Source organism: Geotrypetes seraphini, chromosome 3 (assembly GCF_902459505.1).
Source record: "Geotrypetes seraphini chromosome 3, aGeoSer1.1, whole genome shotgun sequence".
Lineage (NCBI taxonomy): Eukaryota > Metazoa > Chordata > Amphibia > Gymnophiona > Dermophiidae > Geotrypetes > Geotrypetes seraphini.
Genome location: NC_047086.1, coordinates 3,381,094 through 3,393,180, shown reverse-complemented (window position 1 = coordinate 3,393,180; position 12,087 = coordinate 3,381,094). Strand labels below are relative to the sequence as shown.

At 46.4% G+C, this 12,087-nt stretch overlaps 1 protein-coding gene across 1 annotated transcript in view; it reads right to left on the bottom strand.

The window, feature by feature from the left end:
• LAMA4 (laminin subunit alpha 4) overlaps positions 1-12,087 on the bottom strand; it is a 175,758-nt gene that overhangs the window by 41,119 nt on the left and 122,552 nt on the right. The window contains exons 27-32 of the mRNA XM_033936948.1: positions 10,927-11,066; positions 9,166-9,301; positions 8,267-8,404; positions 4,048-4,181; positions 2,986-3,144; positions 1,826-1,979 (exon numbers count right to left, since the gene is read on the bottom strand). Of these exons, the coding sequence (XP_033792839.1) occupies positions 1,826-1,979; positions 2,986-3,144; positions 4,048-4,181; positions 8,267-8,404; positions 9,166-9,301; positions 10,927-11,066 (861 nt within the window). The remainder of the gene's footprint in view (positions 1-1,825; positions 1,980-2,985; positions 3,145-4,047; positions 4,182-8,266; positions 8,405-9,165; positions 9,302-10,926; positions 11,067-12,087) is intronic.

Here is a 12,087-nt window from a genome sequence, read left to right as displayed (position 1 = left end):
AAAAAACCTTTGATGAATTTAAGGAGAAGTCTGGGTTGAGGAAAGGGGATCGTTTTCAGTAACAGCAAGCGATCCACTGCCTGAAATGAGGAGATCCCAAAGGGTCTGGCTCCAAATGAGAAGTTGAAAATTGGGAGCAAGAGGGTTGATTTCAGCCCTTGGCAGGGAAGTAGGCCAGAAAGATCTTCTTGCAAGAGTAGTGGAGAAAGGCAATAGAGAGTACAAGCGGAGTTTGAAGGTTTCACTACTACGATACGTCACCTCGGTCAGGCTGCAGAAAATATACCCATCCACCACAAAGGGCTGTTGGCGAGCATGTGAGGGAACTGAGACACTTTTACTAAGCCACAATGGAGGTTTTACCGCAGCCTGGAGCGCTAAATGCTCGGACACTCATAGAGCCACGTAAAAACCTCTATCGCAGCTTAGTAAAAGAGGGCCCATATTTGGTGGCTGTGCCTGAAGATTCAGGACCCGTTTCATATTAGCATCATTATAAACCAGGGCCACGGCAGGAAGGGGTTATCCATACACAGTGTTCCCCCGGTCATTCGCAGTTCGCTATTCGCGGATTTTCTGACCGCGAATGACCGGGCAGAAGAGAGCAGACGAAGCAGCAGAAGGAAATCACTTGCGGTATGCTCCGACCGCCTCTTCCTGCACTAAAGTCGGGATAGAGGATTACTATACAGGTCCTGGACCTGATGGGCCGCCGCGTGAGCGGACTGCTGGGCGTGATGGACCTCTGGTCTGACCCAGCAGAGACACTGCTTATGTTCTTATACTGGCAAACCTCTTGGTGTCATGGTGTGTAATAACACCTGAATGGAAACACAATGGAGCAATGGAGGGTGAGATTAGAGCTGGGATTATTAATTGATACAAGAAATGTCAGGAGTTTTTTTTGGGGGGGGGGAATCTTGGAGTTGTTATTAACTGATACAATTTCCATGACTGTCCTTCAGAAAGTTGTGATTTAGTGAAAAATTGAAATAAAAAAATCAACTCAAAACAAAACAGGATGATATAAACCAGAAAGCCTTCAGCAGTGGTGAAGTAAGGGTGCCCCCCCCCCTCTCCTTCCATGTCCCCCACTCTACACTCGCTCCACACTGGTACCTCTAAATCTTTGCCAGTTCGAGTGGCTTTTCTCCAGCATGCTCCTCATGGCAGCTTTGGATTTCCCTCTAATGTCACTTCCTGGCCCCTTGACCGGAAGTGATTCAGAGGGGAACCAGGCTGACGTGAGCAACAGGCAGGAGAAGTTGCTCGCACCAGTGAAGATCTACAAAGGTACGGGGTGGGGGAGGGAGGCATGGTGTGGCGGGGCGGTTTCAGGGCCCCCACTGCCATGGCGCATGGGGCGTTCTGCAACCCCTCTTACTACGCCACTGGCCCTCAGGAATATTCAGTCTCAGTTTGACCCTGTAACACTTCAGAAGATGATTAAAGCCTGGCTTTTCCCGACTTAGGCGGGTACAGGGAGGGACTGGATATTGGTGAGGGATTTTGTTTTATTTATTTATTCCATTTTCTATACCTTTCTCCCAGGGGAGCTCAGAACGGTTTACATGAATTTATTCAGGCACTCAAGCATTGTTCCCTGTCTGTCTAATGTACCTGGGGCAATGGGGGGATTAAGTGACTTGCCCAGGGTCACAAGGAGCAGCGTGGGGTTGACCCCACAACCTCAGGGGGATGAGGCTGTAGCTTTAACTACTGCGCCACACTCTGTTTTACATGGACCGGCTTTGTTTTGAGTTGAGTTTTTCCTTTATCACACTCACCTGACAATAGTAAAAACAGTTTCCTGGAAAGAGCTTACCCCTTCATTAAGGCGTCTTTTTGCTTTAAAAGATTTCTGGCTATGTTTGTCAAGGAGATTAAGTGGTAGAGACTCCGTGGGGCAGTCATCGAGCGAAATGTTAACCTTCTCTACATAGCGCTGAAAATCTTCCACATCCACATCTCTGTCCATCCTGCCAAAGTGAAGGTGTGAAATTAGCAATGAGACTTCTAGGGGGTTTTATTTCATCTCCTTCCTAATGCTGAGGACCCTCTGGGCTTGCCCTAAGCTTTTTGCCTCTTTCCTGGGAAACTGTTCCATACATCCACCAGCCTTCCAGTGGAGAAATATTTGCTAATGCTGTTTGCCTGAACTTCCTTTCTATTGACTTATATTCATATTTGAACGTCTCTGTCATATTCCCACTTCTTCTCTTTTCATCTGTCCTCTCTTCCCGAACATACGAGAGACCGCTGAAAAGTTGTCAGCCCAACCAAGAAGTGAAACTTACAAGCTATTCCACACTTGGAAACTTTTCTTGACTCTTTTCATTTCATTTCATATCATTCACAGAAAAAGTGTCGTGCTGATCTTTACATTCCAACAGCCAACAATTAAGGCTGAAAGTAACGAGGGAGAGTATGGAATGCGATCCCATTGTATATACATGAGCAGGAAACGCTGAGCAATTGTAAAAGATTCCTCTTTTGTAGGATGAAAGACTGAGTGTCCCGCTGGTCACTAACCTGCTTTGTTAGTTTACTGTATGTGCATTACTGTTTCATTATGTTTGTACTTCTTGTGACCCGTTTGGTCTAAAGTGGGATACAGATGAATAAACTATAAATGTGGAATAACTTGTAAGTTTGTCCTCTTGGTTGAGCTGAGAACTTTTCAGTGGCCCCTCGTACGTATTTTGGACTTTGAATCTCATCTCCTAGGGATTTTGTAGAGTTCTTCCCACTACGCTGTATCTTTACCCTGTCTATATGTTTCTGGCTTCTACAATTGGCCCTTATATTCTAGTTTAGGTCCAGACACAATATCTTTCTCCATGTGACACCCTGCCTCCTTGAAAATATACAATTGCTACCCTGGTTATGCATTTCCTATCCCCACATATTCTAATGTAGCTTTTAAGAGAAATCCATTTTCAAACAACTGAGAATTTCCACTGAACTGAGTGTGACTTTCACTACCTGGTGAAATACGCATTACTGAGGCATCCGGTGAAGTTAGCGTAGGAAAGGCCGGCGGGTGAGCCACCAAAGTAAAACTTCATGGCAGTCGTAGATGTAGGCATCGGTTTTGCCCTGATTTCACTGTTCTTATCCTCCTCGTCCACAAGCAGCTCATATCTGTAAACAAAGATCCCCATCAAAGAGCAATTTCACCTGGGCCCAAGTCTTTAAACACACAATTTAAAAGGCGACTCTGCAGAAGCTAAATGGGGACACTTTGAAGAGATTATATTCACAGCTAAAAAAGTTTTTAGCTACTGGAGTAACTTTGGAAATTGCCCTGCTTAATGAATTAGCCATCGGTCTTGGATGCATTAGTTTGAAGTTTTTCTTAAAATTTGATGTGCACGTATTATCAACTATTTCAAAGTGTATTATAAATTTAAAAATGGGGGAAAGACACCATGGTAGATTAATACAAAATAATATATACATACAAAATTCAATACAGATACAAAAGAAGAGGGGGATGAAGTACAGTAATTATAGGAAAAACGAGAACATATATGGGTAACATATCAGGGAAGGTCAAAAGTGAAAAGGAAGGAAGAAAAAATGAGGACTGAATGGAGATTGGATGTTAAAATAGAAAATAAAAACATTTTTTGAACATAGACTGGACATCTTGTCTATATCTCAAAGGCATCCTTATTCAAGAAACTTTTTAAAGAGCCTTTGAATTTCTCCATGCAAATAGCTGAGGGGCTATGACTGAAAAAACTGTAGACCCTCTTGTGCCAATGACTTTTAGGGAGCAAATAGTCGATCTTAATGTCCTAAATGGAGTATACAGTATACGAAATATTGGTGCATTTGATAGCCGGATTTTAACGGTAATGCAATTTTGTTTGTGGTTCTATAGCTGGTACATTGCTGCATACTTTGACATATTACATTGCACACTGCAAGCTCTGATGCCTTAGCATTGACTAGAAACACTGCCGACTTTGATGTATTAGCGAGCACATTACAGGCTGGGATTGAATAACTTTCTCAAGGTTAGGTTGATAAAGACTTTACCGTGTCGGTGAGATGTGAGTGACGATGAAATGATTGTCTCCATCATTGTAGTGCTGGCCTGTAGACCGAACTCTGGTGCCCATCACAAAGAGGACGACGGCACCCTCTTCCAAGACAATGGTGAAGTCTTCAGGCTGAGGAAAGGGAGGAGATGTGTAAGGTTGACCAACTCTCTACAATCTCCAGCTTACCAGAATATCTTTCTCCCAATGCATAAATTCTGAATATCTTTAAGTTTCTTCAGATGTACATGGCAAGCAGAGGATTTCACACAGAAGTCACAAGTGTAAAGATAGCTTTGGTATTGCTAATAAAGCCATTTCCTCCCAGAGTCTCCCACAGATAAATCTATCGTTCCTATTAAACCACAATGAAAACAGTAAGGAATTATTAGCGTGAAGGGACATTTTCAATAGGATGTCTAAGTCTGAGTTAGGACGTTTTGGGAAAGACGTCCAGAAATCCAGTAGAGAAAAAGCACAGTTACTTACCGTAACAGGTGTTATCCAGGGACAGCAGGCAGATATTCTCAAAATGTGGGTGACATCACCGACAGAGCCCCCTAGCGGATGTTTTCGCAAGCAGACTTGCTTGAAGACCTTCAAGCTTGCAATTGGCCCGCAACTGTCGGTGGTAAGACTTTGCCACTGGGCTTAGAAATGATGGAGATGACCCCCGATGGGAAGGGGGGAAGGCTCCAGGAGGAAGTGAGCCCGGAGGCTCGGACCGGAATTGTCAAAAAGACGGCCCAGTCTTCGGAGGAGACGGCGGCTGGGCCTTAGTTTGACGCTGCAGCCACTTCGAAGGAGGCCGAGAGAAGGCAGTAGATTTCTGTGGGTATCTCTGGAGAGGAATTTTGTATTGCCGAGCCAGAGGGGCTTTCGGTTTAAGTTTCACCAGGGAGGCGAAGGACCGTTCATGATCCAAGAGGCGCTTGGTGGCCTCTTCAATGGAATCATCGAAGAGCTCATGACCCAATCACGGGAGATTGGCAAGACGATCCTGTAGATTCAGATCCGTATCCACAATCCGGAGCCAAGCGAGGCAACACATGGCGATCGCAAAGGCCGTGACCCTCGATGACAACTCAAAGGCGTTGTAGGTCACCTGAAACATATAAAGGCGGAGCTGGGAGAGGGACTCCTCGAGGAGACTAAACTCCTGCCACTGAGAATCCGGCACAGCTTCCCAGAACGAGCGGAGGGCATTCACACAGAACCGGAGGTAGGATGTGAAGATAAAATTATAGTTGACACGATTCGCAATCATTGAGTTTTGATAAAGACGGCAACCAAATTTGTCCATCGTACGGCCCTCCCTGCCCGGAGGGACAGCAGCATAAACCTTCGAGGGGTTAGACTTCTTCAAGGAAGACTCAAACACCAAGGATTTATGAGAAAGCTGAGAACTTTCAAACCCCTTAACCGGGATCGTCAGGTAATGGGACTCCAACTTGGAGGGAATGGCTGTGACCGCATATGGGGTCTCCAGGTTCCGGAGAAAAGTCTGCCGGAGAACCTGGTGCAAAGGCAATCGTAGCACCTCACAGGGCGGATGATCAACACCCATTTCCGCCAGGTATTCCTGGGTATAATGGGACTCAGACTGGAGGTTCATGTTCAAGGCCCTACCCATGTCAGAGATGAAACGAGTAAAGGAGGAGTTTCGAGAAGAAGACACATCCTCCTGAGGAGACCCCGAGCGAGATCTGGGAGCAGCCGAGAAAAAGGGAGAAATTTCCCTCGAATAATAAGCCGGTGCCTCGGAGTCTCGCAAATGGGAGACCGAAGAGGCTCGACTAAAGTGCTTGGGGGGGCGTCGAGGAATGACCCCGTGCAAGATGAACCGGGGAAGACCCCGGGGTCCGAAGAAACAGCTGGCGAAGCCTTGGAGAAGACACGGTGCAAATGAAAAATCTTCCACCGGTTTCGAATAAGACCCCTTAGAGGCTGGCAGCCGCCTCAATGGGGAACACACACTAGAGTCCAACTCAAGGACAAGCATGTGCCTGGAAGGTTTCGCGATCGGAGACCTGCCCCGAAGGGGCGAAGAAGACCGGGGCTTTTTAGGAGGGGCAAGCCACGATACAGCAGCGGGGGAAAAACAGGCCCTTGCCTGGACCCCCGAAAAGTCACAGGTGACTCGGGGGATGAAGAATCACTCGAAGGAACCCTGCGAGTCTTGTGGGCATGGCCTCGAGATACGAGGGGACGCTCAGGCTGGTAAGACCGAGACTAGGTTGAGACTGAGGTCAGAGGTGTCGAAGTCGGGACCAGTTGGCTCACCACCGAGGAAAGCTGCGTGGTAAGTATAGCCTTAAGCATGTCCTAGAACATAGGCGCCGAGACCAAAGGTGGTTGGGTCTTAGGTGCAGCAGTGCGCTCCTTCGGGGGCGACTTCGAGGAAGAGTATTCCCTACGTGAGGAGGCACGCTTAGAGTGATGTCTCGAAGACGCAGACAAGGCGGCATTGACATGAGACTCCGAGGTAGGCTTCTTTGCCGGCACACCTGAGGAGGAAAGAGGAGACTTACCTGAGGCCGGAGTAGCAGGAAGAGCCGAGGCCAGAGCCTTCGAGGCCAACAGGGACTTTAAGGCCGAGGACTTTGAGGCCGAGGCACCCAACGAGGGCGTTGAGGCCGAGCTCAAGGCCTGTCCTGCAGGATCCATGGGGCTAAAGAGTTGGAGAATCTTGGCTACCCTACTACGAAGAGCCCATGGTTGCAAAGTTGCATAACGGGGACACGACTCAGCGCGGTGCTCTGCACCCAGGCACTCCACACACCAACGATGAGGGTCGGTGATGAGATAAACCGGTTGCACTTAGTACAGGTTTTAAACCCGGAATGAGGCCGGGACATAAGAAGAAAATACGGCCGCGGCTCCATGAGGCCAGGCGGCCAGAGTAAGACCGGGAACCCGGTCAAAAATATACGAACTAAAAAAACGAAAAAGAAAGGAAAACAAAGACGGGGGGACAGCGACTTAACTGAAACTAGCCAAACAAGCCATGGTGCAAGAGGGATAATGATATCGCGTAAAGCAAGGGAGCAGTGCTTCTGGCTCTGCGGAAAACAGAGAACTGAGGCCATGCTGAGGAGACGTGCGGGAGGGGCACGCGCGCATGCGTGGGCCAATCGCAAGTTTGAAGGTCTTCAGCAAGTCTGCTTGTGAAAACGTCCACTAGGGGGCTCTGTCGGTGACGTCACCTACATGTAGAGAATATGCTGCCTGTTTGTCCTGGGATAATGTTCATTTTCAAAACTGCAAGACGTCTCTCTTTTTTGTTGGAAAATGTGTTATCTAGACGATTGGGCCCTTAGTACGTCTGTCTTGTTTGGCCATTCTCGAATATAAAGACATCCACATGAAAACCGCACAAAAGCAATCTTTCTGGCTGTCCAAGCAAACTGTTCACAGACAGCTGAGCATTCCTGAGCACAGCAGAAGAATTACTGCACAGAATGTCATATTAAAGGTCCCAGGGACAGATGTCATTATAACTTACTTATATTGTATGGTGAGTCCTCCAAAACCCATCCAAAACTTACTGTACCCACCTGTACACTATAACAATAGCCCTTATGCCTGCAGGTGTCATCTTTATGTAGGTACAGTAGGTTTTAGAGGGCTTACCATACAAATATATAAGCAAGTTATAGTGACATCTGTACCCGGGACTTTGAATGTGACATTCACTGCAGTAATCCTTAGAGTGCCCCTCTGCTCTGCTGTGCCAATGTATGTGAGCCATGTGAATCTGTCATACAGGCTGGACAGTACTGTTTTGTTTTCACATCTTTGGGTGGTGAGAGGGGGTCATTGACCACTGGGCGAAGAAGGGGGGTCATGCCTTAATCCCTCCAGTGGTCATCTGGTCAGCTTTGGCACCTTTTTAGCATATAGACACTTTTAAAATAGATCTAGCTACAAATGTCACCCAAAACACAGCTCTAACATGCACCCTTGGAGACAAAATGACCAGAAGGATATCTAGAAAGTGTTTTGAGAATGCCCACTTGGACGTATTTACTAGTAAGACGTCCAAGTGCTGGTCTTTTGGACGTCTATCCTTTTTGACAATGAGCCCCAGAGTGTGAAGAGACAATTTTGACTATTTCAATTTTCTTGTAGTCTACACAATCTCAAGTTATATGTAGGTTTTTTGTCCCTTGAGCTACTTGCCCCACCTCAGAATGAATACCCTTTAGATTGTGTACCTTCTCAGCATGGTACAAGAGTAGCCCACTGGCAGCCAGGCTCCTGAAGCTGAAACCGACCTCAAAGGCATCGGAGAGTGAGAGTTTCTGGCTAGAAGCTATGTAGCTCCCTCCATTGAAGAAGGCTCTTCGAGACATCTGAGGAATGAGGATAAATTAGGAAAGGATTAGAGAGGAGGAAACATTCAACAATCTCCCTTCTCTCAATGACACTCTAGTACAGGGGTAGGGAACTCCGGTCCTCAAGAGCCGTATTCCAGTCGGGTTTTCAGGATTTCCCCAATGAATATGCATGAGATCTATTTGCATGCACTGCTTTCATTGTATGCTAATAGATCTCATACATATTCATTGGGAAAATCCTGAAAACCCGACTGGATTGCGGCCCTCGAGGACCGACATTGGACACCCCTGCTTCAGGAGATGATACAGGATATAAATCTAAAGCTTAGATTAGATTAGGTATAAGCTTTCCACCAATTTAATACACATCAAATAACGCAAGCTCTGTTTTTCTCAACTGGACCTACAGTATAGAAGCAAGCACCTACTGCCAACAGTGCATGTGATCGGTTCCAGTAAATGAAAGTGACTCGGGTGAATGCCCAGTGCTATCCTGTAATTGGTCTGCGTAAGTTGCTTAGGAAGGAGGTGTATACACGAACGAGGGATGAACATGAGGTCAAGCAACGTGCCCGCTTATACCAAAGCAGCTTAGCACTGGAATTCTTTAACGGCATAGTTAAACCTAGTTTCAAACTGAAAATGTTTTTCTTTCCTAGTTAACCTGGCACAGGAGCAAAAGGCAACAAGCGAGGCTGAAAGATGAGGGTGATCCTGTCCTGTAGAGCTAACAGGAGGAGCCCTTGGGAGAGAGCTGCCCTGCTTTCCCTACATACCAGAGACTCCTCCAGGCAGCCATAACTGAGCCCCAGGCTTCCAGGCTCTTCCAGCAGGTTAAAATCCTTCTTCTGGAACTGGAAACTCTTCATACAGCCTTTAAAGTTGAGACCCACAGCCAAGTGAGAGCGGACACTGCAGAGAACCAGGGGAGATGGAGAAGTCAGTCATAAACTCCAGCCAAGGAACCAGATACATGAAAAAAGAATCCCTCCATAAGAAAGTAAAGCTCATGACCTCTTGGCCCTCCAATCTCCACCCACCTAGGGTTACCAGATGTCTTGGAAAACCTGGACATGTCCTCTTTTTAGAGGACTATGGGGTGTCTGGATGGATTTTCAAAACCTGGCAGTTTGTCCAGGTTTTGGAAGGCCCCAAGCTCGGGGGCCACGTCTGCATGTGTGGAAGCGATCCGATGACATCACACGCATATATGTGACATCGCATCGCATCCAAGCAAGCTCAGAGGCCCTCCAGATGCATCCTGTACTCGGGGAAGAAGAGATGAGGTTTGTGTGGGGGCAGGGCCACATGTTTTTACAGTGAGCCCTTCTTTCTCACCCTTACTGCTGTCCTGGAATAAGGCAGTTTTCAAAGCTTTAGCTATTTAGAAAGGTCAGCTGTGAGGTCAGAGAAGGAAAAGTTGCTAGATAACATTTTGGCACTGCAATGGTGTAGCCAGACAGCCAATTTTGGGTGGGCCTGAGCTGAAGTGGGTGGGTCTCCCTAGTCTGTGCAGCAGCCTCTCTTTTTCCCTCCCTTCCCACCTTCCAGTCTATGCAGCATCTGCTTCTTTTCAGGTCACTGGCAGTGCTTGCTACATGCTGCCAGCGGCTGACCCAGAAGCCTTCCCTCTGATGTAAAATGGATCAGCCGCTGGCAGTGTATAGAAACCGCTGCTGGGTGGATGGGCTTGAGTCCAGACTAGGGTTACCATATGGCTCCAAAAAAAGGAGAGTGGACTGAGACCTCCAGGTTTTACTTCCATTGCTTTCTATCCGTCCTCCTTTTTCTGGAGCCATATGGTAACCCTATGCCCCTGGTACAGACACCTGTAACTGGATATTTTCCTGTCTGGCCCAAATGAATATGAGCCCTACAGGGAAATAATACCTGCTGTAGACATTACTGACATAAAGCTGGTACTGGAAAACACACAAACTAAATCTCAGCTGTAAATATGTAAATACACGTTAATTTTAAAAATAACCGCCAAAAGCATGCTCATAGGTATTTCCAACAGGAAACAGACATCTACCAGGGGCTTCAGGAGGAGATTTTAGACCAGTCCTGGATTTCTGTCAACCTCATCCTAATGCATTATGGAACTTGTAGCCCTGATTTCAATGGGTAGAGTCAGGGACTACAAATCCCACAGTGCATTAGGGATGTATGTTTAAAACCAGGATTGGCCAAGAAATCTCCCTTCTGGAACTGGGTGACTTGGTAGCTGTGCTTGTTCTCTGTGAAATGTGATGTAGCATTGCAGGCCTTGACATGCAGTATTTCAGCTTAGAAATACAACCTATGGTTAAACGGTGAGTGACGCCCTGCTCAGATTTCAGGACATCCCAAATGGCTTTGCATAGGAGAGCTTTGCACTCAGTGGAGGCAGTGGGTGTGCAGATTTCTCTCCTACATATTTATGAGGGATCTCCTGAAAATCTGGCAAAGACTGAAATTGGGATATGGCTTGAAATATGTGCTTACAGACCAGTCACTAGAGACTGAAGCCCTTGAACTTATCCAGGGCTGCTGACCTGTACAAGACATCGGAAGGTGCCCCCCCAATATAGATATCCGTGAAGGGCATAGACATCTTGTCATTCTCAACGGTTTTCACGTGTCGTCTGTCAACCACCAAGATCATCTTCTTATAGTTGTGGTAGATAACAGACACCTGGAAGGAGAGACAGAGCTTACATGAACCAATCACAATTATATAGTTTCATCAAAAATATGTGGGAAAGAAGTGAATGTCCCTACTTGCTCAAAAGGGAAGAAAAGCTTTAGATAAGATCCTCTCAAGTTTATAAATATATAGAAAGAGACAATGTGGGGATGAGAGGAGGGTTCTCTGAAATCCTGACAAGGATGAAAAGTAGGATACCCCCTGGGAATTATATGTTGGGATAAAGAATCTGAGATCCTGAAGCAACCAGCAGGTATTACAGATTGGTAAAAGGTATCTAAGATCTTTTGGAGACCAGTGACAGATTCTCAAGTTTCAATATTACTAGGAGAGTCTGAGATCCTCTTGAGACCGGTGATCAAATCCCTGTCCAGTTTATATATCACTGGGGAGGGGTCTGAGATCCTCTAGAGACCGGTGATAGTGTCCATTCAGGTTTATATATTGCTGAGTAAGTCTGGGATCCTCTAAAGTCAAGGATCAGGCCCTCTCATGTGTTTACATTATTACAAGAAGTCTGAGATCCTGAGTGGGGAAATGATAGACCTTTCCAAGAGTTATGTACTATATATATTGTTCCAAAAATACAGATAGGCAAATGATCTGCAAAATCTGTAAGATCTGTGGTAGAGGGGGACTGAGATCCTGTAGGGACCTGTGATGAAATCTGGGGTCTATGCACAGGGAGAGGAAATTTGAGATCCTACTGATAGAATCGCCCAGGTGTTTATAGACTGGTAGGTGAGACTTGGGAACCTCACATCTATTTTAAAGTGTCTGAAATCAGGTAAAATGCTGAGCTTTACTCATAATGGCTCCTTGGTGAAAACTGGATGATGAGCGTTAAGAACAGACACTGTGCTTGGAGGCTGAATCTAATAGTTCCCTGATGTGAGTCTGAAGAGGGAGCTCATCTGGCTTAATTTCTAGGGGAACAGCTTGGAACACAGTTCCACCACTTCTTTGCAGACTCCTGAGTAGGGTTATCAGATGTCTGGATTTACCCAGA